The sequence below is a fragment of the Macrobrachium rosenbergii genome, chromosome 50 (genome assembly GCF_040412425.1).
Source record: "Macrobrachium rosenbergii isolate ZJJX-2024 chromosome 50, ASM4041242v1, whole genome shotgun sequence".
Classification (NCBI taxonomy): Eukaryota; Metazoa; Arthropoda; class Malacostraca; order Decapoda; family Palaemonidae; genus Macrobrachium; species Macrobrachium rosenbergii.
In genome coordinates, this window is record NC_089790.1 from 30,634,154 (window position 1) to 30,661,299 (window position 27,146).

Here is a 27,146-nt window from a genome sequence, read left to right on the forward strand (position 1 = left end):
ACCTAGTTTTGTTTAACACTGGGGAACCCACATTGAATCATATCCCTACTATTTGTAATTCCGTTTGTAACATGGATTTTAGTTGGACAGCAAGTGATGACTGACCCAGTAAGGATTATGCTTCTGTTATAATAAGCACGAATGTGGGACCACTTGTGAATCATGGTTTATGACGTGAATGGGTCCCAACAAAATGAAAGAATAATTTCGAACATACACTCTTCGAAATGTTGTGTGATGCCAAGGAAATGGCAAGTTATTTCATGCTGTCTTCATGTTAGCCATACACTCTTTGCCCATGGTAACCTGATGGATGGAGGAAATTAGCCTTTATGTAATGATCGCCTAGTCCCGTTGGTTGTAAAGCATTTGCTTGTCGAGTATTCCAGTCAGTTTAATTAACATATAGCATTCTATAAGTATGCAGTATATGCGACTGTAGCTGGTGTAATATACACTTTTGTGTATTTTTTTATTTCAAATTGCTAAAAATTTCCTTCTTATGCAGTAACTAATTTAAACTTACGCGTTTTATACTATCTTTATAGTCATTTGTGATTTTTCCAGTATCAGTGTACATATCTGTAACTTATGGAAAGAAAAAAAGTGTTTGGGCGTAATTGACTCGGGTAATTGGTACGTCAGATAAAGTGCAATAATTTATTCATTCCTTTTTTTTATTCTCTGTCTTATGTCACAGATCTTCTCCCTCTCTTCCCATATTTCAGATATTTAACTTTAGTGATCACAAAGCAACCACATTTGATTTAACCAGCTACACTTTACTTTAGATCTATAGCAACGCATCAAGGCCACTGAGATCATTATATTCTGAAGCTGTACAGTATTCACACGCTCACATTCATAACACACACACACATACATGTATATATATATATTATATATATATATATATATATATATATATATATATATATATATATATATATATATATATATGTGTGTGTGTGTGTGTGTGTGTGTGTGTGTGTGTGTGTGTGTGTGTGTGTATATCTCTCTCTCTCTCTTTCCCTCTGCACAATGAATGAAATAGTCTGGTAGCTAATTTCATAGCGTCTGTCAGATCAGGGCTTGAGAACGCTTCGGGGTAGACTGGATGCTTTGTCATTTGCCTCGTGACTATCTGAAAAGATGGATGTTTAACTTCAATCTCCTTACATTATAAAGCATCCCCTTTTTTGAATGCATTCTTTCTCAGGCGTTGAGAAGGCATCAGTCTCAGAATATGTACAAATGAGGCTGAAAGAAGTTGATATTAAAAGCATGCAGTCATGTAGTTCTCAATCACCAAATTATTTTGTTTTTCATCTGGAATTTTTCAATCTCTCTCTCTCTCTCTCTCTCTCTCTCTCTCTCTCTCTCTCTCTCTCTCTCTCTCTCTCTCTCTCTCTCCTCATGTGTTGAAACGATCATTTAAATACCAGTATTTCATGGGAGAAAAGACTTTGGGATTCTGCTTTCTCCCCCTTTTTCTGTTTGTAAAGTTTTGTATTGAACATAAGTTATTAAGATCAAACTATACAGCTGTTGTAATAAAATGCCAGATTATGTTTTGCATTCAGTTACCGCCTCTCTCTCTCTCTCTCTCTCTCTCTCTCTCTCTCTCTCTCTCTCTCTCTCTCTCTCTCTCTCTCATGTTATGTCACAGAGCTAAAAATATCTTGATATCAGTCTCAGAGTATGTACAAGGTACAAGGAGGCATAATGAAGAGAATGAAATGACATAAGTCACGTTACATTTTGCCAAATTGCCACTTCTAGAACCCTTCATAATTGCGAAGAGTTCGGCAAGATTAAATTTCAGGCGTCTTCTATATCGGCTTCAAGGATTCTTAATTTGCAGGTAATGCTGTTGTTTCTGAAATTCCTGTCGTTCCTAGGTTTTGTTGGCGTTTGTATTGGAAAAAAGATACCACCACGTTGAGAAGTTTTCCTAGAAAATAAAGATATTGGCGTTCTATGATTTGGGTCCACTTTTTTCTGGCCCCATTTTATTCTGCCTCACTTTTATTCTGGTCTTTTATTTATTATAATTTATTCTGGTCGCGTTGTATGTTAGCCCCATTAAAGTCCAATTAAAGTTTCATTTATATTTATTTCAGTAGACTTTTGCTGCAGATTTACTTTGATCAGCAGTTAATTTCAGAGGCTGAATGATGTGAAACCTGTGATAAGATAAGTCTAGCTCACAAAAAACAGTGAGTGACATTTCTGTACGGACGCCTCAAACGCGTAAGTTACAAAGGCAGTAGTAATATCAGTTTGAAGTTGGAGAATGATTGACTCGACTCTATTGTCAAATTTGTCTTCAGTGTAACTGGTTATCTCTTATAGGTACCATAAATATCTGGGAGGGTGCTGCAGACTTCCTGTCTGTCATGACACGAAGTATAAAGGTTTAAGGCCAATATTTAGTAGGCAGGCCTAGAGAGGACTAGAAGAATGAAGAATTCTCTATGATTGTAAACAGCGCTCATGCAACCCTTTAGAACAGCCATTGCAGTATAATTTTCCGCTCTCTTGGGGGAAGAGTATAACTTAAAGAAGGAAAATAAGTAGCAGAGTTGAGGAGAAAGTATACAAGACATCTTTTTAGAAAATGTTAGTAATCGGCAAGGCCAAATTTTGAGCTGTCCAAACTGTCAAGGCTATATAGAAGCTTTTTATTGTTATCTTGAGAAAAAGACAATTTGTGAGGAGTGACTCAAAATGACAGTATTAGAAAAAGGAAGAGTTGGGAGAAGAATGTTTAACACCCAATTCGCCATGAAGTGGCTGAACTTTGTCCTTTTGGTTGACTGAATTTGTCAACAGTAGTTAATTCAAGAGTGTAGCAAATGCACTAAACCAAAAGATGGAGGATTTTAACTTCGTCCAACAAAGAAAGATTTTGTATGTTGAAGAATGATTTTCATATTATAATAACTTCCTACAAAGTTGTTAAATCATTCTACTTGGCAACTTTGAGCAAGGTTATTTTGTTCATGGTATTACGTATCTAAATCATTAAACCAAAATTGTTTATTATTTTGGATTTGAATAGTTCTCCCTGGAAAGGACCAAGCTCAAGTTTTGGAACGAATCTGATGCAATTTCTGGCAGAGGCGACGCTTGCCGTTCATTTCAGGCACCTTTTTTTTTTTAATAGAAATTTAATGTTCTATTGCATTGCTTTCGTAGGGGGGTAGTGTCGTCAGTGCTTTTTCCATTCCTTTTACTGTACCTCCGTTCATATTCTCTTCCATCTGCCTTTCCACCCTCTCTAACAATTTTTTAATAGTGCAACTGCGAGGTTTTCCTCCTGTTACACCTTTCAAATTTTCTGTCTGTCAGCTTCCCTCTCAGCGCTGAATGACCTCATAGGTCCCAGCGCTTGGCCATTGGTCTAAGTTCCATATTCTATTCTTTGTGATTACCACGATGCTTGCTGCAGTTATGATGTCATGCTGGTCAGAGATGCCAGTAAACTTGCACCAAGCACTAGCTTATACGCCCCTACTAGCTGGAGACAGTTAGAAAATTGGCACCATTTTTTACCAGACTTTCTGTGCTGATAAAGTAATACCTAAGCCAAGCGAGTTATGCTTTTCATGAAAGTCAAAACGATATCACTCAAGATGCTGTTAGCATCTGCAGTTTACTTTATGATATATATATATATATATATATATATATATATATATATATATATATATATATATATATATATATATATATATATATATATATAGCAGAAAGTGTTGTGTGTCCTTAACTATTCTACAGCTGTAGTCTATGGCCTTAGGTAAGTGAATGTCAAAACCTAGTGACGGGATGAAAATATTTCATTCAGACATACTGGAAAGTTAAAGGTTATCAGAAATACACAGTAAAAAAATAAGAAACAAACAAGATTATAGCATCAAAAATTAAATAAAAAAACAACGAATTACATGCTCATCATTTATTGATTAGTAATAGAATACATTTAGCTTTGCACTCACATAACAGTAGAATCTTTACTTATTCTTTATAATTGGGCTCATTTTTTTTGCAGTGCTGACATTCAGTATGAAATCTACAGTTTTGGGAAGCAATATTTTGATGCAGCCAAAGTAACCAAGACATAATACATGTAACACAAAGACTCACCTACGTACGCACACATTTCAGGTTGACATTAGGATAGTTTTCTAATTCATGACAGCAGAGAATATTTTATATTTAGTTTGAAGTGGGAAATGCAGAGGTCTAGCAATTGGAACAATACAGTTTATTTTCAAGGTAGTATAATCCTCGCTGAGGGTGCACTTTGTAGTATACATAAGTATGTATGTAATATATAAGTATATATATATATATATATATATATATATATATATATATATATATATATATATATATATAAATATACATATATATATATATATATATAAGTATACATATATATATATATATATATATATATATATATATATATATATATATATATATATATATATATGATTATAATCGCTTTTTGTACGTGATTCGTTTATCACACATTACCACAGGTGAAAACTAAGAGAGGTTGTAGGTCCTGACCGGTTTCGACTTTATTTTCAAGCCATTGAAAATAAAGCCGAAACCGGTCAGGACCGGTGGTAATGTGTGATATATACATAGATAGATAGATAGATAGATAGGTAGATAGATAGGTAGATAGATTGTGTATATGCGCGTGCACGCGCGTAAACACTGCAATAAATGGGATATGTGTGAATTACATTCAAAAGATTTTATAATATATAAATCCGAGCTAAACGAATATTAATATTTGAATTCCACTCATTTTTTTTTATTCACATTCTTCATCCCTTAACGAGTGAGGTTCTCCAGTTGCGCAAACGCGATGCATTAGTTAAGCTCGAAGTTTTATGTAATGGATTTTCATGAACGTATCAGTTCTTACTAAGAATTTATGCTATTGTATAGTTAAGCCGCACGTTCTGCTTACTTGGATACAATAAAAAAAACTCCTCCGTACATGCATACGTACATATATATATATATGTGTGTGTGTGTGTGTACACATATACTGTATATATATATATGTGTGTGTATGTGTATATATATTTATATATTTTTACTATATATATATATATATATATATATATATATATATATATATATATATATATTTACTATATATATATATATATATATATATATATATATATATATATATATATATATATATATATATATATATATATATATATTTATATATATATATATATATATATATATATATATATATATATATATATATATATATATTTACTATATATATATATATATATATATATATATATATATATATATATATATATATATATTTACTATATATATATATATATATATATATATATTTACTATATATATATATATTAGACTCTATATTAGACTCTTGAATAAACTGTATTTTTGTAGACATGATTTTGCTGTTAATCCCTGACGCATTAGTAAGTTGGTTGTCGAGAGTAATGAAGTTGTGTGCCAGCTTGGATATATATTACGCCCTCTATGAGGCCGTCAGCTCTTACCTCGAGAGGTTTCACGATGCGTTTGTCAGCGTGAGACCAAGCTGGCACAAAACTTCATTACTCTCGACAACCAACTTACTAATGCGTCAGGGATTAACAGCAAAATCATGTCTACAAAAATACAGTTTATTCAAGAGTCTAATATAGTAAATGGTTTGGAATGAAATAAAAAAAATAACGGGGAAAAGGACAAGCCTACATCCCAGAAATGGCAACCCAAAAATAGGTCCAACTAATATACAACGTAGTGCTATCAACTTTAACTAATTAAGTCTCCACATCGTAAGAGTCAAAAATGTCTAACATGACCGAAGCCACGGTATGTCAAGTTTCCTTCCATTTATTTGGCCTGTAATCAATACATCTGAGGAAATAAGGGGAAAAACAGAACTTTTAAAAATAGGCACAGTGAAAAATAGATGTGGGATCTCACCCACGTTACTGACCAAGAACCACACATAAAAAACATGGCAGTAAAAATTCAAGAAATGCCATAAAATTACAAGTGGCATAGAAGTAAAAAATGGGGATTAAAAACCAAAAGACATTCGAAGCATGGTTACCTATGAAAAGAACAGTACAGGTTAAACATAAAAATGATAAAGCCCATTCGAGCTTTTGAAAATCTGAGTCTCAGCTCACCTCACAAGCAGTTAGAAAGAGTCTTCTCCCGGAATGGGTCTGTCACTAGAAAAATACCATCTCCGAGTGTCTAACCTATACTCAAAATGGGAAATTTACACTTCCTGTGACCCGCCCACCAGAGCGAACTCTCGAACGAACCCCTAACCGGAACTCAACGACTTCCGGTCGTTGGAACATTCCGATATAGCTAGGGCATCATCCAAGGAGCTATGCACTGTGTCTCCATGGGAAGTGATGCTGACCACCGGCTATTACAACACTGACTCGCGAACACGCAGGCACTGGTTCGCGTTTTCACTTGCCCAAAATATCTCGGGCTAACCAGAAATGCTTGACTAACAAAAACCGTAAAATATATATTATTATTCTTAATGCTATGTATATACATATATGTATATATATATTATCAGTACATACGTATGTGCGCAAAATATCTAGTTCCTGTGCTTGCCCCCTTGACCGAAAATTCTTACAGCCTTAAGAATTCATATGAGTTCAACAATACTATTCTTGCTCAGGACTCTGATCTTGTTTTGGTAAGCTACGATGTCGAGTCTTTATTTACGAATGTACCTGTACAACAGACCATTGATATTATTTTACATAAGCTTTTTCCTATGGATGAGTCTCGTTTTAATGGGTTCTGTAAGAACGGTTTCAAGAAACTTTTAGATCTAGCGGTGCGAGACACCGTTTTTGTTGGTAATGGTTGTTCTTACTCACAAATAGATGGTATGGCTATGGGCTCTCCACTTGGACCCATTTACGCCGGTATCTTGATGTGCTCGCTGGAAGAGCACATGCTTGATACTTGTCCCCTTAGTTACCGTCCACTATTTTATAAGCGGTATGTGGATGACACATTTGCACTTTTTAGAAGTCAGTTTGACGCCGAGAGGTTTCTAGCTTTCATCAGTTCATTTCACCCAAATATTAAATTCACAGTTGAACACGAGACTAACAACCAGTTACATTTTTTAGATATTTTAATAACACGATCCTCCCAAGGCTTCGCTACTTCTGTTTTTAGAAAAAAGACATTCACTGGTCTTGGTACAAATTTTTGTAGTTTGTGTTCTCGCGATTTCAAGATTAATTCCGTATTAACCATGCTTTACCGAGCCTTTGCTTTATCCTCTAGTTGGCAAGCTTTCCACAATGAAATCTTGTTCCTGCAAAAATACTTTAACAGCAACTGCTTTCCCACCCACTTATTCTTTAAACACTTCTCCAAATTTTTAAATAATATTTTTGTTCCACGTCATCCTACTCCTCACGTTCCTAAATTATCTTTCTATGCCAGTCTTCCTTTTATTCACGATACAACCTTTTATAAAGAACTCCGATCTCTAATATCTCGTCATCTTCCTGCCGTGAAAATCAAAATTATACCCACAAACCCACTGAATATCGGCAGCCTTTTCAGTTTCAAAGATCGTTTGGATCCTTTAATGACCTCTTGTGTTATTTATAAGTTTACTTGTAATCGATGTAATCGAGGAACCTATATTGGATCGACACATAGGTTACTTAAAGTCCGAATCGACAGTCATAGAGCTGTCAGCTATAGAACTGGCACTAAACTTTCAAAACCCGAATTTTCCAACATAAGGGATCAAGCCGATAAATGTAAGTATTCTATTCAGTACAAAGACTTTAAGGTTTTGGGCAGAACCTCCAATGGTAAACTTTTAACAATTAATGAATCGTTATTTAATAAAAAAACTGGTCCCCTTACTGAACACCCATGCCACGTCCACACCTCTTTATCTCTCGTGAACTGTTTACGTTTATGGTCAGTCCTTCCTCTGCCTCCACACTCAACGGTTGGTCCTTATTCATATTTTTAACTGTGGTTGTTTTAATGTGACTTATATTGTGTATTTTAATATTTGTCACTTAATTTTATTGTACTAATTAGGTGTTATTACTTGTAGCTTGAAAATGATGCCTGCTGGTTGGCTTCGAAATGTCGCAACTGAATAAATATGACTTTCTTGACCTGTTTGTGTGCTTCCCCTGCCTTCATTGTATTGCTGGGTTTCGTATATATATATATATATATATATATATATATATATATATATATATATATATATATATATATATATATATATATGTATGTATGTATATTTATTTGTGTGTGTAATAAATAAACACCGAAGGGCCATTGGAGCATTGTGAGCATATAATTAACTTAAATGAAATCAAATGGATATATAATCTGCTCTGACAAGGGAATCGGCATTTGGTAAGATCTAGAATGAACATGCTGTTTGGTCCGTTGTGCATTTCTTAGTCTGTTTATCAAACACAGTATATCCCAGACATCGATATGAGTGGGGAACAAGTCCCCTCTCTGTTCCTGTGTCAACACACATGAAGTACTTCTTGCAATTACATTCAGGATGAGGATAGATCATGCCCTCTGTTTTTCCCTTACAAGAGAGCACTGTACAGGCTCTTGGTGTTGAAGTGGCTTCTGTCACAGGAGTTTTTTCTGTTTGATCAGCTGCTATGGGCGATATAGATGTAATGTCATGAGTTAAGGCCGTCAGAGCAGTGGTTGTCTCTGTTCCGATTGAGTATGTGGCAGTATTGGCAGTTTTGTCTGTGGAGTCTGTGTTGAGTTCCAGAGTTGTAGCTTTTGAGGTGATTGTAGTTTGCGAATTTGTGTTGCTTGAAGTGGTTGTAGCGGCATTGCTTGAATCTGTAGAAATGGCTGTTGTTTCTGTGCTTGTATCCGGTTCAGAAGTCATTGTGTTGATTTCCAGAGTTGTAGCTTTTGAGGTGATTGTAGTCTGTGAATTTGTGTTGCTTGAAGTGGTTGTAGCGGCATTGCTTGAATCTGTAGAAATGGCTGTTGTTTCTGTGCTTGTATCCGGTTCAGAAGTCATTGTGTTGATTTCCAGAGTTGTAGCTTTTGAGGTGATTGTAGTTTGTGAATTTGTGTTGCTTGAAGTGGTTGTAGCGGCATTGCTTGAATCTGTAGAAATGGCTGTTGTTCCTGTGCTTGTATCCGGTTCAGAAGTCAGTGTGTTGATTTCCAGAGTTGTAGCTTTTGAGGTGATTGTAGTTTGCGAATTTGTGTTGCTTGAAGTGGTTGTAGCGGCATTGCTTGAATCTGTAGAAATGGCTGTAGTTCCTGTGCTTGTATCCGGTTCAGAAGTCAGTGTTGGTTCAGGATGTTTCTCTGATGAAGTATGTGTACGTGTACTTTCTTGGGTAAAACTTGTTGAAACAGTGGTAGTAGCAAGTTCTGGAGATGTGCTTGCCTGCGGTATGAACGCATTTCCATTAATATCAATTCCTGGACAAAGTGGCTTCGCACCAGTTCTCAAGCAAAAGGCAGCTTCACCAGTCATGGAACTAAGTAATTCTAATCCAAAATTCTTGCAGATATGTTCCACTGGGCACTCTTGTTCACTGGGGGTTAGGGTAAGGAATCAATTAATAGTATGTATGCCATTACATATGTAATTAGGTAGCAAAGAGTCTCTCTGTTTCTCAAGGAACATTTAACTTGGTGATCTAAGAGTAGTATATTCAAACAAACGAAATATCAAAGTTTATAAAAACTGATTTTACTGCAACTTTCAACGAAGTTTCTTTTTTATGTGTCCATACCTATTATGCTTGTTTGAGAATCATACATTTTTCTCATTTACCAAATTTTGAGTACATTTGTCAATTTTTATATGGTGGACCAGTGAATGAAAAAATTAACTCGCCTGATCATAGAAGAAATGTTCTGTGGATCAAGTTTGTTCAAGACTGCTCTCTTTTCACTGATCTTGATAGTACAGTGGTAAGAGAATTATATATGTAATTATAAGTTTTATAAGTATATAAAAAACTACATGTGTACGCACTACAAATGTAAACCACCCATGCTCGCGCGCGCACACACAAACACACACACACACACACACACACACTTGTTTAATACAAGTGTTTTTCAGTGCCACATTCATACTTTAACTGTTGAATCGCAGATGAACCCCGTGTGCACAAAAACTTCCATAACGCTAGTTGTTTGAAAAAGCTATACAAAAGACTTATTAGCAACGTGTCGAACCCCTCTTAACACTTGTCCCTCACCCTTACCCTGCATGAATTCTTGAGTGTCCTTGATGGTTAGAGCTTTCCTTTTTGCAACGTTTTTCACCCCATCCAAACCTTTCTTGGTTCGCCTCCCCATCCTCCCCCGACACTTTTAATTAACCTTTATGATCTTTTTCATTTGCATTCACCATCCGTATTTCACTTTTTTAAGGCGAGTTGGTTAAAAAGTCCCTTCATGCATTCTTCTGTGACTTCCATAGACGATTCACCCCGTAGGGGGTTAGTGCCGTCAGTGCACCTCGTGCGGTGCACTGTAGGCATTACTTAAGGTTCTTTGCAGCGTGCCTTCGGCCCCTAGCTGCAACCCCTTTCGTTTCTTATATTTTACCTCCTCTCATATTCTCTTTCTTCCATCTTACTTTCCACCCTCTCCTAACAATTGATTCATAGTGCAACTGAGAGGTTTTCCTCCTGTTACACCTTTCAAACCTTTTACTGTCAATTTCCGTTTCAGCGCCGAATGACCTCATAGGTCCCACTGCTTAGCCTTTGTCCTAAATTCTATATTTAATTCAATTCATTTCTTAGAAGATTCACGTTTCTTTCCAAACTTTTACACACACACCCAGCTACCTGTTGTGCTTCTGTTATCCATCGACTCTCCTCTTGTTTCATCCTAACATCATCCAATATTTTTCTAATGCATTTGCTCCCATGTACTTTTGTGAATATAACAATTTTAGTCGTCCACCACCCATACTAAAGTTCATTGCTCTATCCTCTTGGTATCCATATATCCTCATATTCTTAATTTATCCCACATTATCTCTCACCTTTCTCTTCTTATGAACACTTTCAAACTCCTGCTAGCTGCTTCAGTTTTTCTTCACTATCCCAAATCGGTGTTATCATATGCAAACTTCAGTTATTCAGCACTTTATTCACGAGTAATTTTTTAAAAAATTTTTTAACTCTGCACCTGTATTTACTGTCCTTCTCCTAACTTCATGAATCACCAAACCCATAAATCTATCCCTTGTCTCAGACTCAGTTTCACGTCAAACAAGTCACACTCCCACCTTCACATTCTTCCTCACGTTTCACTTCCAGAATAAAAACTTTAAATCCTTCTTAGTAACTTATCTTCTGTGCTGAAAATTTTCATCACCTTCTACGTTGCCTATGTATGAATTCTATCATTAGCTTTAGTAGGTCCAAGTAACCGTAAACAGATTATCCCCCCTTATTTCACTCTTCTCACATTGGTGTTTCATAACCAAAACTTGATCCACTCAACCTCTTCTTTTACTGATCTTCCCCTATCATTTCTGTCAGCTCTTTTAATTTCTTAATTAAAATCCTAATGTACAGTTTTCCTGGAATAATGATTAACATTATTCCCAATGATGTATAGTTGTTTCTATAACCTCTACCTTTATAAGTGGAATGACTGTCTCTCACCCATTCCCTTGGAACCCTTCCCTCGTGCAGACAGACCTAGTAAACCCTGGTCAGCCACTCAGATATGCTCACTAATGTAACGCAGCAGCTTACTTGTAACTCCATGTAATTCTGAATTGCTATTTTTATGTACTCAAAGGTAACTTCCTTAAGAATTTTCAACTTAGCACTAAGCCTTTTCACTGTTGTTTCATTCAGCTCTGCCTCACTTCAGCCCTCGACATTTTACAAATTTTTTAAATATTCACACCAACGACCGAGTACTGCATTCGCTTCACATCTCGTATCTCCATTTGAATCTTATATCCTGAGTTTCATTTTTTTAGTAACCTTTCTCTCTGCATTTACTTCCCTGTTCACCTCCCTTCTATTTTTTTTATTAATTGCCTTCATTTTCTCTCAAAACTACCTTTCCCATCCTCCTGTATGCCTGCACATAACCATCTCGTGTTATGCGCCTGCATTTTGAATAATCTCATTTCCCGTTTCATTAAAATAGGTCCTTGTACCCCATCCTCGAATTTTGCATACTCTGTCTTTAACCCTAGCTCAGTTTCTATTTATGTACTCTTTTCGCTGCCTTCACATCTAGTTCACTTGTCTTAATTACATTTGCGGCCACATTTTCGTCCCTCTTCCTCAATTCATATGTATCTTAACTTTTGTATGAGCGAAATATGGATCGGTTATACTCAAGAAAGAAAGCGTATTATACTGTGTGTATACTGTATATATATACATATCTATATATATTTATATAAATTATATTTATAAGTACATACATACATATATATATATATATATATATATATATATATATATATATATATATATATATATATATATATATATGTATATATAAACCTTTAACTTTATTAGTATATGAGGGTTCCATTCTGTGGAAGCTTAAAGTTTAATAAGTATGTTCATTGCTACCATCTTTTTCCACTCTCCAAACCGAGATAGGCGGAAATTCCTATTTTACTAAAATGTTCGTCTTTCATTTACATTTACAGTCTTGCTTTCCTGGAATTGTAAACTTGCCATCAGAGTTCATCATCATCCTATGATATGCTACACCCACGCAATCTCAAACTCTTACCTTTGCACTCTTAAACACAACAAGATCTATAGACTGACTTGCACTTTTAACTCACACCCAGTGCAATACTATATCTAAATATACATATATATATATATATATATATATATATATATATATATATATATATATATATATATATATATATATATATATATATATATATATATATATATATACACATATGTATATATATATACATATGTTTATATATATATACTTGTATATATATTTATATACATATGTATATATATATATATATATATATATATATATATATATATATATATATATATATATATATATATATATCTGCATGTGTTTGTGCATGTTTGTGGGTGAACCTCACTAAGAAAAACTAGATTGGTGGACAGAGGTGTAAATAGTTCTTTACTTAGTTCCCAATATAAGCATCCTGGTGTAGAGGATCTTACCTGCTGGAAACGTTGAATAGTCCAAGTATGACAAAGTGGATCTGTAAAAAAAGAACTTCTGCTGTTGATACCATCTCTTAGCAACCAAAAAGACTGAATGGTTATGTGCCAGACTATGAAGTGTATATAACGTAACCCAAAAAGGGTTTAGAATCATATGATCGCTTTTGTTATTTCTTAAGATACCAGGATTATTATTTACACATTCTTGTGCTTGGACTGAATGTGGAAAAATGCTGAAGTGAGCGGTAAGACTTGGTAAAGTATCAGTGTTAAATGAATCATTTTAACATTTCATCTTAATTAATGTAAGGCTTTGTAGCTGAATAAAGAGCAACTTACTAAAAAGTACTTAAGGCGATCCATGGTTCCAGAATAGTATCGGCAGGTCCTGAAAGATATCTCCGGCTATTAAAAGCAGCGGCGCAAGACTGAAAAAATAGGTGTGCGGTGGATGAATATAAGGCTCTCCATCCAGCGTCACCCCACCATGACCTCGCTTATCTCTGCCCCGCCCTCCCAAAACAAATCTTATCCCCCTGAATCTGACAAGAAGGTGTGAGAGTTATGGCTTGCACAGGCATTTCCGGCTGAGAATCAATTCTATCGGCCCCCTGTTATTTTATGCTTTTGCGTTCTCGCTCTAGTGATAATACGATGTAGGTCACACTATGCGGGCGGCGTCAGATTTATAGACTTGCTGTTTGTTCGAAATTTATGCATATTGATAAGAAAGACAGAGCCTCGGTTACGAGCGAGGTGCGTTTGAACAATAAGTCATATTATAGTTCTTTCTCATCGAAGAATAAAAAAAGAAAAAGTACGTTTTTGTACTGTATATGTTGATACTGTCAGTTAGAAATATTTTCCCTAGTTCTAAAATGATAGTGAAAACGTAAGACTTGATGAATTATAAACTAAACATATATATGATGTATATATTTTGCGTGTATATGTATATATATCATAAACAAATATATATAATATAATATATGTTGATATATATAGCGGTTGGATAAATTAGACCATTTCATATAACAAAGTTTACTTCAGTAAAATAACAATAGTTACATCCACGTTTATACTGTATTGCTGAATTATAGGTATACTTAATTTAACCCCGTGCATAAGACTCTCACAACATTAGCTGCTTTACACACCCACATAGAAGAGTCATTAACAGTGTGTTGAACCCACTTGCACTCTCTCTAACATTCATATCTGTATCTTGCTTCCTGAACATTGACTACTTTCCCTTCCAATACCTATTCCACACCAAGTGTCAGTCTTTTATTGGCTTTTCTCTCCTCCCTTCTTCTTAACACCTCCGAATTATTCTTTCTTCAACAGCCTGTTGTTTCCCATTTTTTTTTCCAATCCATCTCAGAACACTGAGCCATGCTTATTTCATATGCGTAATTGTATCTCCACATTTCTCACTAATTCAAGTCTTTTGTGCCACGTACACTATGCAAACACTTCATCTAAACAGCCAGAACTTCTGTAATGTCTCATGTGCTCAACATCCACACTTCAGTTCCAGAAAGGAGAGTTGGCTTAATGCTCCCTTGACTTATCGTTAGTCTTTTGCATGCAACCTGCAACCTTTCATGCAAAAAGCCCGTTCATTCTTCTACCATCCATATGAACGTTCGTTGTGCCATTTAATTGGCCTACATAACTCATGATCTTATTGTGGCTCAAATTTACTATCAACATTCTTTCCTTTTAAACAGTTTCACCATCTTCCACCGGTCACTCTTGTTTTTCTTAAATATCCCGAATCAGCACTGCATTTTCTCCAAATACCAACTAACGCACCCACTGTTCACTAGATGTTTTCTTATCCTGCAGCTTTACGCCTACATCTGTGGTCCATTCTTTAACTTCCCTCATCATTCAGTCTAAAACGATATTTAGCATGCATGAAGACAGACCATACCCAGTTCCAGTACCGTTTACACCAAATCAGTCAGTCTCCCATCTACAAATTCTAACAAACACTACGCTCCCCCATCATAAAAACTTCTAATCAATCTCAACAACATATTGTCTTCACTATACATTCTTAACACATTTCCTCTTTATAGATCCTATCAAAACTTTTGAGGTTCATTTGTTCAACATACTGTCTCTTCCTTTAACTTTCAATCTTCATTTGTAACCCTTTCATAATAAACACGTGATCCGCATACTGGTCAATCTTTCTGTCATCTTTCTCACGTGCTTAATTACCTGCGCCTTCTCTTGTATAACATTATTTAGTAATGTGATGGCTTATAGTTCTTAAAGTTGACTTTGCGAGCTTTCCCTTTATTCAAAAGAGTAGTTGTTCTCCTCATCCATTCCTTTAGAGCCTGTCCCTCTTTTGGACATACCTTACCACCATAGGCATCTACTGAATCACTACATTCTGTACACCACAGCATCTTACTTTTAATCCTATCAGCTCTGGTGTCTTTCCAATCTTCAGCTTCTTCGTTTCCCTCATTACATCGTTCTGCAAATATTCTTAAACTTGCAGCGATCTTTTTCACCTTGGTCATTCAGCTTTGCTTCTCGTTATCCACCCCCTCCAAGAAGTCTGTAAAATTGCATTCACTTCAGGCAGCATTTCTCCATTTCTTCCTTTTTTTCTCAGATTCTTTTGTTTTGTCTTTCTGGAACAGTCTCCCCGAAGATGTGCAGTTGGAACCTCAAAAGTTCAAGCAAAGATGCAATGCATATACCTTAAAATAATTCTTGTATTTTACTCACATTTTTATCTTTATTTATTAGTTCGAATTATTTTTCCTTTTGTAATAACTGATCACTTCTATCTGTATTTCGTATTACCTTCCGTTACTTCTTTTAAATAAACTCCTCAATCTTTGGAAGCTTGAATTTCAAGCCAGTGTCCCCTGTGGACTTGTTCCATATGTATAGGGTTCATTCTCTGAATAATAATAATAATAATAATAATAATAATAATAATAATAATAATAATAATAATAATAATAATAATAATAATAATATTAATATTAATAATAATAATAATACATATATGTCGGTAGGTAAATTCATTTTAGAACATGTTCTCATTCTCCATAATTTCTTGCATCTTTCTTCCCTCGAATTTGCATTATTTGCTTTCTCTTTCTCGCTTACTCTCTTATTGACTGTTCTAACCATCATACTCAATATTTGCAAGTTATATACTTTTTTATATGCAACTACATCTCATATATATTTTCTCTCACTAAACCTTTCTTTTCCTCAACCAACCACTTCCGTACTGTTTATTTATTCCATCATCCTTCCATCTATGCCTACAAACACTCTGCACTGTTCATATAACCAAATGTCATGGATTTTTACCAACTCTTAACTATTCTTTCCACCCTTGTGTCTTAAATTTAGCCCACAATTTATCCATTTTTCGTTATATATTCATCTGATCGTTTTATCAAGATCACTTATTTTGATTTCATTTACAGCCATATTTACACCCATTTCTCTCATGACTTCAACCAAATAATGATCAGATATACCTCAAGTCACTCTTCTTTTCACCATTATATCTGCTAACTAGTTCTTCCAGCTACTCCTTTCTAGCTCAGTCTAGCAGAGTCTTCTTCTTTTTTCTCTTTTTCTCTTTCCCAAGTATACCAATGAATATGCTTTTCAAACCATGTATATCCATCAGTCAGGTCCCTTTCTGAACTTATGTCCACTGTAATCTCTCCAGTTTCATTTACTTCAGGAACTCCATATCTACCAATAATACCGTCTCATTCTCTCTAAGTAACTTGTGCATTTAAATCATTTAGCACAACCACCCTTTCATATCCTCCAAACCCAGCCAGTCAAAGAATCAGTATCTCCCAAAATTATTATCTTTTGCTTTCATCCATTTCCATTCCTCGGCCATAAATACTCACTATCACATTTCTTTCTCTTTCATGCCATAGTATTTAGCACCAATCCTTAGCTTTACATCATTCTGCTGCAACTGCCACAGCATTCTGCCTTTCCTATTCTTGCACACGGCCCTTTTACCTGTCTTTCCCATTGTAAAAAATATCACCTTTCTCCTCTTAAGTGAATCACCTATTGTGCATTTCTTCTTTTCTTCACCACACCCACAAATAATAATGTTTTTTTTATCCCTTTTTATAATATATATAGGGCATTGGTCTACAAATCCTTTGCTTCATTATTTGGTAACTTACAGAATGGAGACTATGAAATTGTGTACGGAATATAGATAGTAATTTTTTGTATTCAGTTACTAATACCAGCTTTTATTTAATTACTCAAAGTAGCTAACCTAAAGTAATTGATTAATACTTTATGTAAACAAGAAAGACATCCAAATAAGATGACAGGTTGGTTGTGTAAAAGTGAATGTCTTTTTTTTAATTAGTCTTGAGATTGACTCGTGCAGTCTAAATGGTGAACACTGTGGCTTGTTCAGTATAGAGTAGGGAGTTTTGTCATACCGGTGATTTATTTTGTAAGATATTAACAACTTTAATTATAGATGCTATTGACAACTTTAATTATAGATGCTGCTAGTCTGAATACAAGGGAAACTGTGATACACGTGGCAAATTAAGTGAATGTATAACAGGAATACTTGTCAAATTACAGGGATTTTTTAAAGGTGGGCTTACAAAATGATTTTGAAAGAGAACTGTTATTCTTGGAAAGTACTGCTTGGACTGATTGTAACTAGTGTTACAAGCAGAAATACAAGACAAGAAAGGCCTGTAACTGTCTCAGTGGCTGCTCAGTAAAAGCTTTCTCGTTTTCGCGTACCAGATGACATCCAGGAAGAGACGACCATGCCTTTACCCCACCCTACCCTAACCTCAGCTGATTCCACCCTGCTTGAAATTCTTGAACCCCCACCCCATAACTTGACCTAATTACGATTCGTCTTTTAGAAATAAGAGAATATGATTAAACATTGCCCTTGTTTGCCCGATGTTATTTATAAAACCGGAAGCAGAACGCAGTGCAGTCGACAGATTTATCGACATGGCATTCATTCGAGAAAGATAAGGAAGTTGAATGAAAGGCGGTGTTAATGTTATATGCTGATAAGTTGCTTCGAGATAAGATGAGGAAGACTAATACTGAGTATCACGCTGTCATGACTATATCATAAGCTAATTATATTATGAGAGATTTATGATTTGTCCTACTTTGTGCGTTACCATTGAAAAATTTTTTAGCCAGTCTTTGATTACTTGGTTATGAGGTTAAGGCCAGAAGGCCAACCTCGTGAACTACTTCTGTTATTCAGCGCCAGTTTAGCCAGTGCAGAAGAAATGTAAAATTATCAAGTGCCGGAATAGCTTTCTCTTAAGAATATTTTTCTCGTATCTGGGATATTTAAACAATTCTTCACGAATTGTAGTAACTATTTTTTTTGTATGAATTTGCTCTAAAACTTGTATTTCCCCAGTCAACTAGAAACTCTTCGCTATTCGTCGAATTTAAGTATGTATTTATTTATTTTCTATATTATATTTTATTTCTGTTAGTATCTCTGCATCTTTCTTTCGTTTCCTTAATATCTCCATTCTGTGGCATTTTTTCTCGTTTTCGCTTAAACAATTTATTTATTTTACTCACACCAAGGATTGATAATTTTGCATTCTGTTTATTATGTTTTGAAGTTAAATTATGCATATTGTCACAGTTTAGTGTTGGTATGCATTCCTCCGTGGTTTTCGTATTCGTTGCTAGTGAAAGTGTTGTTGATACAAAACCGAAGGAAATTACCCCACATATATACAAACATGTATTTGTAGGGACTTCATGATGTGGTACAACCCCTTCGGTCTAATTGCTGCAACTACAACTTTTTGCTCTCTTGGTAGAAAACGTATCCAAAAACATTAGACAGTCGAAGAATTTATTCTACTACTGCACGTTGATTGTTATATTGGCGTATAGTAGTAGCAGATATGAATAATAAACCCCATAAATTTCAGCAAATAATTTAACATAAATAAAACACTGTACCTACTACAACTACTACTACTGTTATAATGATTATATACCATTGTTATAGTGGTATTGGTCTTTCTGTTATTAATACCACTATCAGAAAAAATCCTCTGTTATGCAACTGTAATAATATATTGAAAAAGGTAACTTAAAAACAGAGCTTTCGAGAATCTATACGATTTTCCTTGTCATTCCGACTAAATGCCATGCTACTATGAGCGGTTTTAATGTCATGATTATTCATAACACCTCACTTCTTAATGCAGTCTGACAAGGAAATTATTTTGCTTAGTAACTTTCTTAGAAAACGAGAAGTGACAGAAAATAGAAAATGACGGGAAAAGATAGATTGGCAGTAATGGACAATTCGTAATAAAATTTAAGTAAACGTAATGATTTGTTTCTGCTGTCATTGGAAAATATGTTACGAGAGGGCTTCTTTTTTGATGAAGTTATATTGGAAAATTTTGAAGAAAAGATATGTTAGATTGCCCCAGTATACAGAATTTTATTCTCTCTCTCTCTCTCTCTCTCTCTCTCTCTCTCTCTCTCTCTCTCTCTCTCTCTCTATATATATATATATATATATATATATATATATATATATATATATATATATATATATATTTGCATCAAGATCAAGGGCAGGAACACAGAAGCAGATGACACAGTAACCATTTATTCCGACGTTTCATGATTCTTAATCACATCATCAGGAGATCTACGACAATAAAATACAATATATTAATATAAATTAATCAAAAGAGTTATATACAAGACTACTTTAAAAACGTAGAGAGCAAGCTAGGAAAATTTATAAAAATAGAACATAAAAAGATAAAATTATCAAGAACAGACAACACTCTCAAACACAGACGTATTTAGAAACAAAATAGCAAAAAACCAGACAACATACTTAAATACAGGAACACACTAAGTATAAAACACACACACACCCACAAAACAAAAAATTTTCGAAAAAGGCAGAGAGTTAAGACAAATACAAGGGTACAGCAGTTGTTTGACAATTCAGTGAGGAACTCGTTGTTTAATATTTAGTGTTTCGAGAATAAGCAGTTCTTGAGGACTGCTTGCATAATAATAATCTTAAAATCTTCATAGTTGATATCAGTTTTGCATTTAATGGTATGGCTGCGTATATTAGAGGATTCTGGGTTAGTTAATCGGCACCCGGTTCTATAACTTATCCCTCTGTAGGAATCGGCCCTCACCTTGAGAAGCCGCCTGGTGGATCAATATATTTTCTAAATTACATTTAGGACAATTGTACTCATAGACAACACCAGACGACATCAAGGCGGTAGCCGATCCTTAAATCTGAAAAGAGGCCGATACTTTTTGGGTTCTTAGGAATTAGTTTAAGACCGATGGCTAATATATTTTTGGACGATTTCCATGAAATCCCTACGAAAGTTGTCATCATATAAGAAGGGAAAAGTTGCATATAATAGAAGTTTAGGCACATTATAACACTTTGGCTTATTGGAGAATTTTCTATTTAGAAGTTTTTGAGGATCCTGTAAAAAACATGAGTAGGAAACAATTATTGGTGAAGTATTGTTTAAAGAAGACGATTTCTTGGTGAAAGAGGACCCAATCCGACGTTAGAGATAAAGCACGATGTATTAAGGTGTAAATAGAGTTAAGTTTAAAACTGATAAAACAAAAGCTATAAATTGGACCCCAGACCAGTAAAAGTTTTCTTTTACTGGTCTGGGGTCCAATTTATAGCTTTGTTTTATCAGTTTTAAACTTAACTCTATTTACACCTTAATACATCGTGCTTTATCTCTAACGTCGGATTGGGTCCTCTTTCACCAAGAAATCGTCTTCTTACAACAATACTTCACCAATAATTGTTTCTACCATGTTTTTTTACAGGATCCTCAAAAACTTCTAAATAGAAAATTCTCCAATAAGCCAAAGTGTTATAATGTGCCTAAACTTCTATTATATGCAACTTTTCCTTCTTATATGATGACAACTTTCGTAGGGATTTCATGGAAATCGTCCAAAAATATATTGGGGCCATCGATCTTAAACTAATTCCTAAGAATCCAAAAAGTATCGGCTCTCTTTCAGATTTAAGGATCGGCTACCGCCTTTGATGTCGTCTGGTGTTGTCTATGAGTACAATTGTCCTAAATGTAATATAGGAAAATATATTGATCCACCAGGCGGCTTCTCAAGGTGAGGGCCGATTCCCACAGAGGGATAAGTTATAGAACCGGTGCCGATTAACTAACCCAGAATCCTCTAATATACGCAGCCATACCATTAAATGCAAAACTGATATCAACTATGAAGATTTTAAGATTATTGGTTATACAAGCAGTCCTCAAGAACTGCTTATTCTCGAAACACTAAATATTAAACAACGAGTTCCCTCACTGAATTGTCAAACAACTGCTGTACCTTTTTGTATTTGTCTTAACTCTGCCTTTTTTCGAAAATTTTTGTTTTTGTGTGTGTGTGTGTTTTATACTTAGTGTGTTCTTTGCCTCTGGATTGGTAGGTTACCCTCCAGTGATTTTTAGGTGCATCTGTATTTAAGTATGTTGTCTGGTTTTTTGCTATTTTGTTTCTAAATGCGTCTGTGTTTGAGAGTGTTGTCTGTTCTTGATAATTTTATCTTTTTATGTTCTATTTTTATAAATTTTCCTAGCTTGCTCTCTACGTTTTTAAAGTAAAGTCTTGTATATAACTCTTTTAATTAATTTATATTAATATATTGTATTTTATTGTCGTAGATCTCCTGATGATGTGATTAAGAATCATGAAACGTCGGAATAAATGGTTACTGTGTCATCTGCTTCTGTGTTCCTGCCCTTGATCTTGATGCAAATGTGATGTGCGCTGTGTTCGCCTTTTGCTCCATGGTATATATATATATATATATATATATATATATATATATATATATATATATATATATATATATATATATATATGTGTGTGTGTGTATGTGTGTGTGTGTATGTGTGTGTGTGTGTGTGTGTGTCACACATTTCCACAGGTGAAAAATAAAGAGACGGGGTGTAGGTCCTGACCGGTTTCGACTTTATTTCCAAACCATTGACGAAGGACTAATACAGAGTATAAGAAGTCACAAATATATATACTACAGGAACAGTACTGACGAACATGCACAACCGTTAGAGACTACATATCCACCCACAAGTCGGTGTCGAGGTAAGAGTTACCTTCAAAACTCACTTGGCTAAAAATCACAATATACTCTTAAGGGACAATACTGATAAACATACCGACCATAGACGACCTCAGATCCACACCTGACAGGTGTCAGGGAGACATTAGCACTACTGCCCCTGTACTGTGTTTACAAATATGATAATCCTATTTTCATACATCTCTACTGCCTGCCTTAAAATTTAAACAATTTACAAATTCCTTTTGGTATTAAAGGATCAAGTTTATACATCCCTTGACTGATATTCATACTATGGTTGTAACTTTCTTTTATAAAGCTAGATTCAACGATATTCCTTTCCAGTGCATTATTAGAATATACAGTCCTTTTTGCCCCTTCCCAGTTGATAGCATGATTGTTCTCACTAACATGTACAAAAATACCAGCGTTCCCCTGTGCATATCTCACACATTTCTTATGCTGTTCAATTCATTTTTCCAGTGTTTTCCCCGTTTGGCCAATATAAAAGTTGTCACAAGACTTACATGGAATTTTATATACTCACCCTTTAGTATTGTCAGGGGAGTTCTTGATAAGTACATTTTTCATTGTTTTATTGTTGTTAAATGCGACATTAACACCAAAATTCTTAAGAAGATGAGGGATATCGTTCATATTATTATTATAAGGCAGTACAAGCAAATTTTTTCTGTTGTAAGGTTCTTTTTGGTTTTGATACGTAGTCTTTTGTGCCGCTTCAAATGCACTGTTTAATACACTGTCAGGATATTTTAATTTCTTTCCTGCATTCCTAATCTTATCTATTTCCTCATCAATATATTCGGGGCTACATACCCGTAATGCTCTTAAAAACATAGATGAAAACACTGATTTTTTAACCTTATTGCTTTGTCCGGAATAGAAATGCACAAAGGAAGAAATATTAGTGGATTTTTTATACACACTGTATTTAAACCCACTACTATTTCTTCGTATGAGGACTTCCAAAAAGGGTAAGCACCCATCATTTTCCATTTCCATAGTGAATGTAATTGATGGTACTAATTGATTTAACTTGGCAAAAAAGTTATTTACATCTTGTTTCCCTGGCCATACACAAATTGTCGTGAACATAGCTAAACCATGTTACATTGCGTGGGATTATGTTGTCTAATATTAAAATTCCATGTACAAGTTACTTAACACTGGAGATAGAGGGTTTCCCATTGCCATACCAAAATTTTGTGAGTAAAATTTACCATTAAATTCAAATTTACATTCTTTCACACATAATTTAATCAGTTCAATTAAAGTACTTTTAGAAAATGGGATATCCAGCTGTGTGTTCACTAACAATTCAGATATTTCAATTGACACCTTTGTGAATAGTGATATTACTTCAAAACTTACAAGCCTGGATTCACTATTAATCTGTACACTGTTTAGTTTTTTTATGAGGTCCACATTATTCGTGATATCAGCTTTTGAGATGGTACCTACTAATGGGTTGAGAATATTCACTAGGTACTTCGCTAGCTTGTAAGATGCGGAACCAACTGAACTGATAATTGGCTTGGCAGGAAAGTTTGTTTTGTCAGTTTTTATTGTACCATACATGTATGGTAGCGATGGAGAGTTCACACACAACTTCTTTATAAGGCTTTCGTTACCTTTAACATGTTTTTCACTTTCCTATTGAAACCACTGTTCACATTGTCTAACGGGTTCTTATTTAATTCTTTATTTGTTCTGTCATCACCCAAAAGATTTTCCATTTTTTTATATATTCACTTTTATTTAAAATTACAAGAGCGCCTGATTTATCTGCTTTTGTCATGGAAAATCTTATGGGTGATGATAGCACAAATTTGCCTTGAACACACGATATTATATAATCACTCAAACACTGAAATTTATGTAACACTGCACTAACAAGGCGTGGTTGATATGCAATACTAGCACTTGGAAATAAAGTAGGAAGTTCAGTGAGAGAATTAAACTGGTGTGACTGAATGGAAAGAACCTTTGTAACAGATCACTTTACCTTGTAGAAGAGGTGGCTTCAGTGTAGAAATGGCAGTGGAGGAGGACTTGAGAAGCTTCACTGGTAAGAAGACTAAGGCCCTGCAAGGTGGGCCTCGTGGTAGGGACACGGCACTCTGAAGGAGGTGGGGAAGCAAAGGGAAGGATGGTGACTCAACCGCGTCCAGATATATCTCTAACGTCTCGTTCCTAAGGTCGGTCCTTTTAAGATCTCGCTTCCGGGATTACGAAGCTTCCCTGTTCAGATGGAGCTTGTGTCGTTCCTCTATGTGAGTGCTTCATTTGATTCAGGGTCTACGCGTGGTCAATTAAGGCCACGTGCTCCTACAGGGGCTGCGCCTCTTTCTTAATCCGTATTGCTGGCTCTATTCTGCCTCCGGCCAGAATTAATCCCCTCACGGCTCCATGTTCTGAAAACAAAGGAACTTCCAGTAGTCACATGTTCACAGAGAGAAAGTAGGAGAGGTAAACAGAATGCAATTAAAGGATTTAAGAGAGGGGCCAATATTCCTTCGTCCTTCCTTGTCAGACAGTGCTAAGCAAAGTACTGTATTTCTAACTTCTGACTCTTATATTAAAGCTTTGGTAGCTTGGATGCTTGGGAAGATGTAGCAATATATATATATATATATATATATATATAATTTTTATATTTATATATATATATATATAAATATATATATATATATATATATATATATATATATATATATATATATATATATATATATATAATTTTTATATATATATATATATATATATATATATATATATATATATATATATATATATATATATATATATATATATATATATATATATATATATATATATATATATATATATATATATATATATTGGTCATCTAGGAATGCTTGCAGTTATTGGCACCTAAGAATGAGAAAGGAATAGGTGCCAGACGATAATGAAAGAAGAAGGTGATAAAGGAAAAGTGGACTTCGTATAAGATGCAAATACATGACAGAAGAACGGATAATGGATCATGAAGAAGTTTGCAAGAAAATGAATAGGGTATTGAAAGATGGAAGCAAGTGTAAATAATTTAACCAAGTACTTTAGACAAAAAAAAAAATTGTGTATATATAGGAGATACTTAAATGTAGAGTTAAGGGTTAAAGTTGAGATGCTTCCTGGAGAGAAGACAGACCTGTATTTCTGGAGTGAGAATTTCGTTCAGTGTAAAGGTCAGAACAAGGGCCAGTTGAATGATGCACGAGTGGAAGGGACTATTGTAGACGGATAATGCTTGATGAAGTCAGTATTTAGGCTGTAGAGCGACCAATTAAAAGCTTTACAGAGTAGTATGATAAGTATGTGTGAAAAGGTGTTTGGTAAGGTTTCAGTTGAGAAAACAGGACCTATTATGGAAGGGGTGCAAGGATAAGTTTTGTACACGTTTAGACAAGGAGGAAGGTGTGTGCATCAACTTTCAATTGAATGATTTCGTTAGAGATTCGATAGTAAATGTAATTGGCTGTGTGCTACATGCCCAGGCTAACAAAAATCATTACGGAACTGTTCAAGATATGATGTGTAAGGTGTTGAGGATATTTGGTGTATGTTTGTTGAATATGTTGGCAGAGTAATGTTTTTGGTGTAGAAAAAGCCTCACAGAAGGATACAATTGTCTAAGGTAGTCCAGTATTTCTATAGATGGAATAATTAAAGGACCTTGAGAAATTGCATGAGCAGCGGGTACAACTACCGAAGAATTTATAGTGAATGGGTTGTGGTGTGGAAGAAGTTGCAGGTAATGTAAACAAGTTTGTAAGAAGAGGAACTTGATAATGAATATCAACAAGACTAAGGTTATGTCGGCAATTATGTGTCAAAAAGATGAGTATGCAGTTTCAGTATGTCAGGAAATGTGACTTAAAGAATTCTAGTGGCAAACATTATTTATATATCAGCGAAGGTGTATGGAAGTGTGTATAAGATGTATCATTGGAAAGTTTTTTTGATTTATAATCACAATTTTTTATGATGAAAGAGAATCTGTGGCTAGGAATTGTAGATGGTAGAGTGCCTTGTTTGTTGTAAAAGCTGGCCACAGACAAAGCTGTGTTGTTTCCGTAACAGAAAGAGAAGTAGAATAATTATGAATGCAATATTTGGAATGGATGTGGGAATTGAGGCAACTCTTGATTATAGTATAGTTTGAGTTAGGATTCCTGAAAACATGCTACAAAAGGTAGAATGACAAAGATGGATCAACAAAGTAATTTGTGGTAGTTTTGTGTACCAAGAGTGGAAATGGTTTGATTGGTGAGTATAATGTAAAATTCATTGGTTAGATGGAAGAAGGAATGCTTATTCCCTTGCATAAAGAGGGAGGTGGCTGAAGTGATGCAAAAATTACAGGATGAAACGTTACTTAGTATTCTAAAGAAGGTGTATATTTATAGAAGCGTTTCAAGGTAGTTTGATCATACAGAGGGAATGGAAGAGATAATACGCCAGAAGGGCGTATTATTTGTTAATTTTTGAAAGAAAAAAGTGAGAGGAAGACCAACAGATTGTTGAGTAAAGTACGTGCAGGGCAAGAGTGAGTGATGTAGTATGTGTAGAGGGCTTTGATGTTTGCTGATGAACTTTTAAGTGTTAGTTATGTACAGTGT

At 34.8% G+C, this 27,146-nt stretch overlaps 2 protein-coding genes across 3 annotated transcripts in view; one reads left to right on the forward strand and one right to left on the reverse strand.

Annotated features, from left to right (window-relative positions):
* Positions 1–27,146, forward strand: part of LOC136832808 (uncharacterized) — a 348,711-nt gene that overhangs the window by 92,650 nt on the left and 228,915 nt on the right. The window lies entirely within an intron of this gene.
* On the reverse strand, positions 8,378–13,712 carry LOC136832890 (uncharacterized). The gene is made up of 3 exons (XM_067094547.1): positions 13,635–13,712; positions 13,293–13,333; positions 8,378–9,656 (listed from the first exon to the last, which is right to left on the reverse strand). Exons 1-3 carry the CDS (start codon positions 13,656–13,658, stop codon positions 8,489–8,491), a joined length of 1,233 nt encoding a protein of 410 aa, XP_066950648.1. The 5' UTR covers positions 13,659–13,712; the 3' UTR covers positions 8,378–8,488.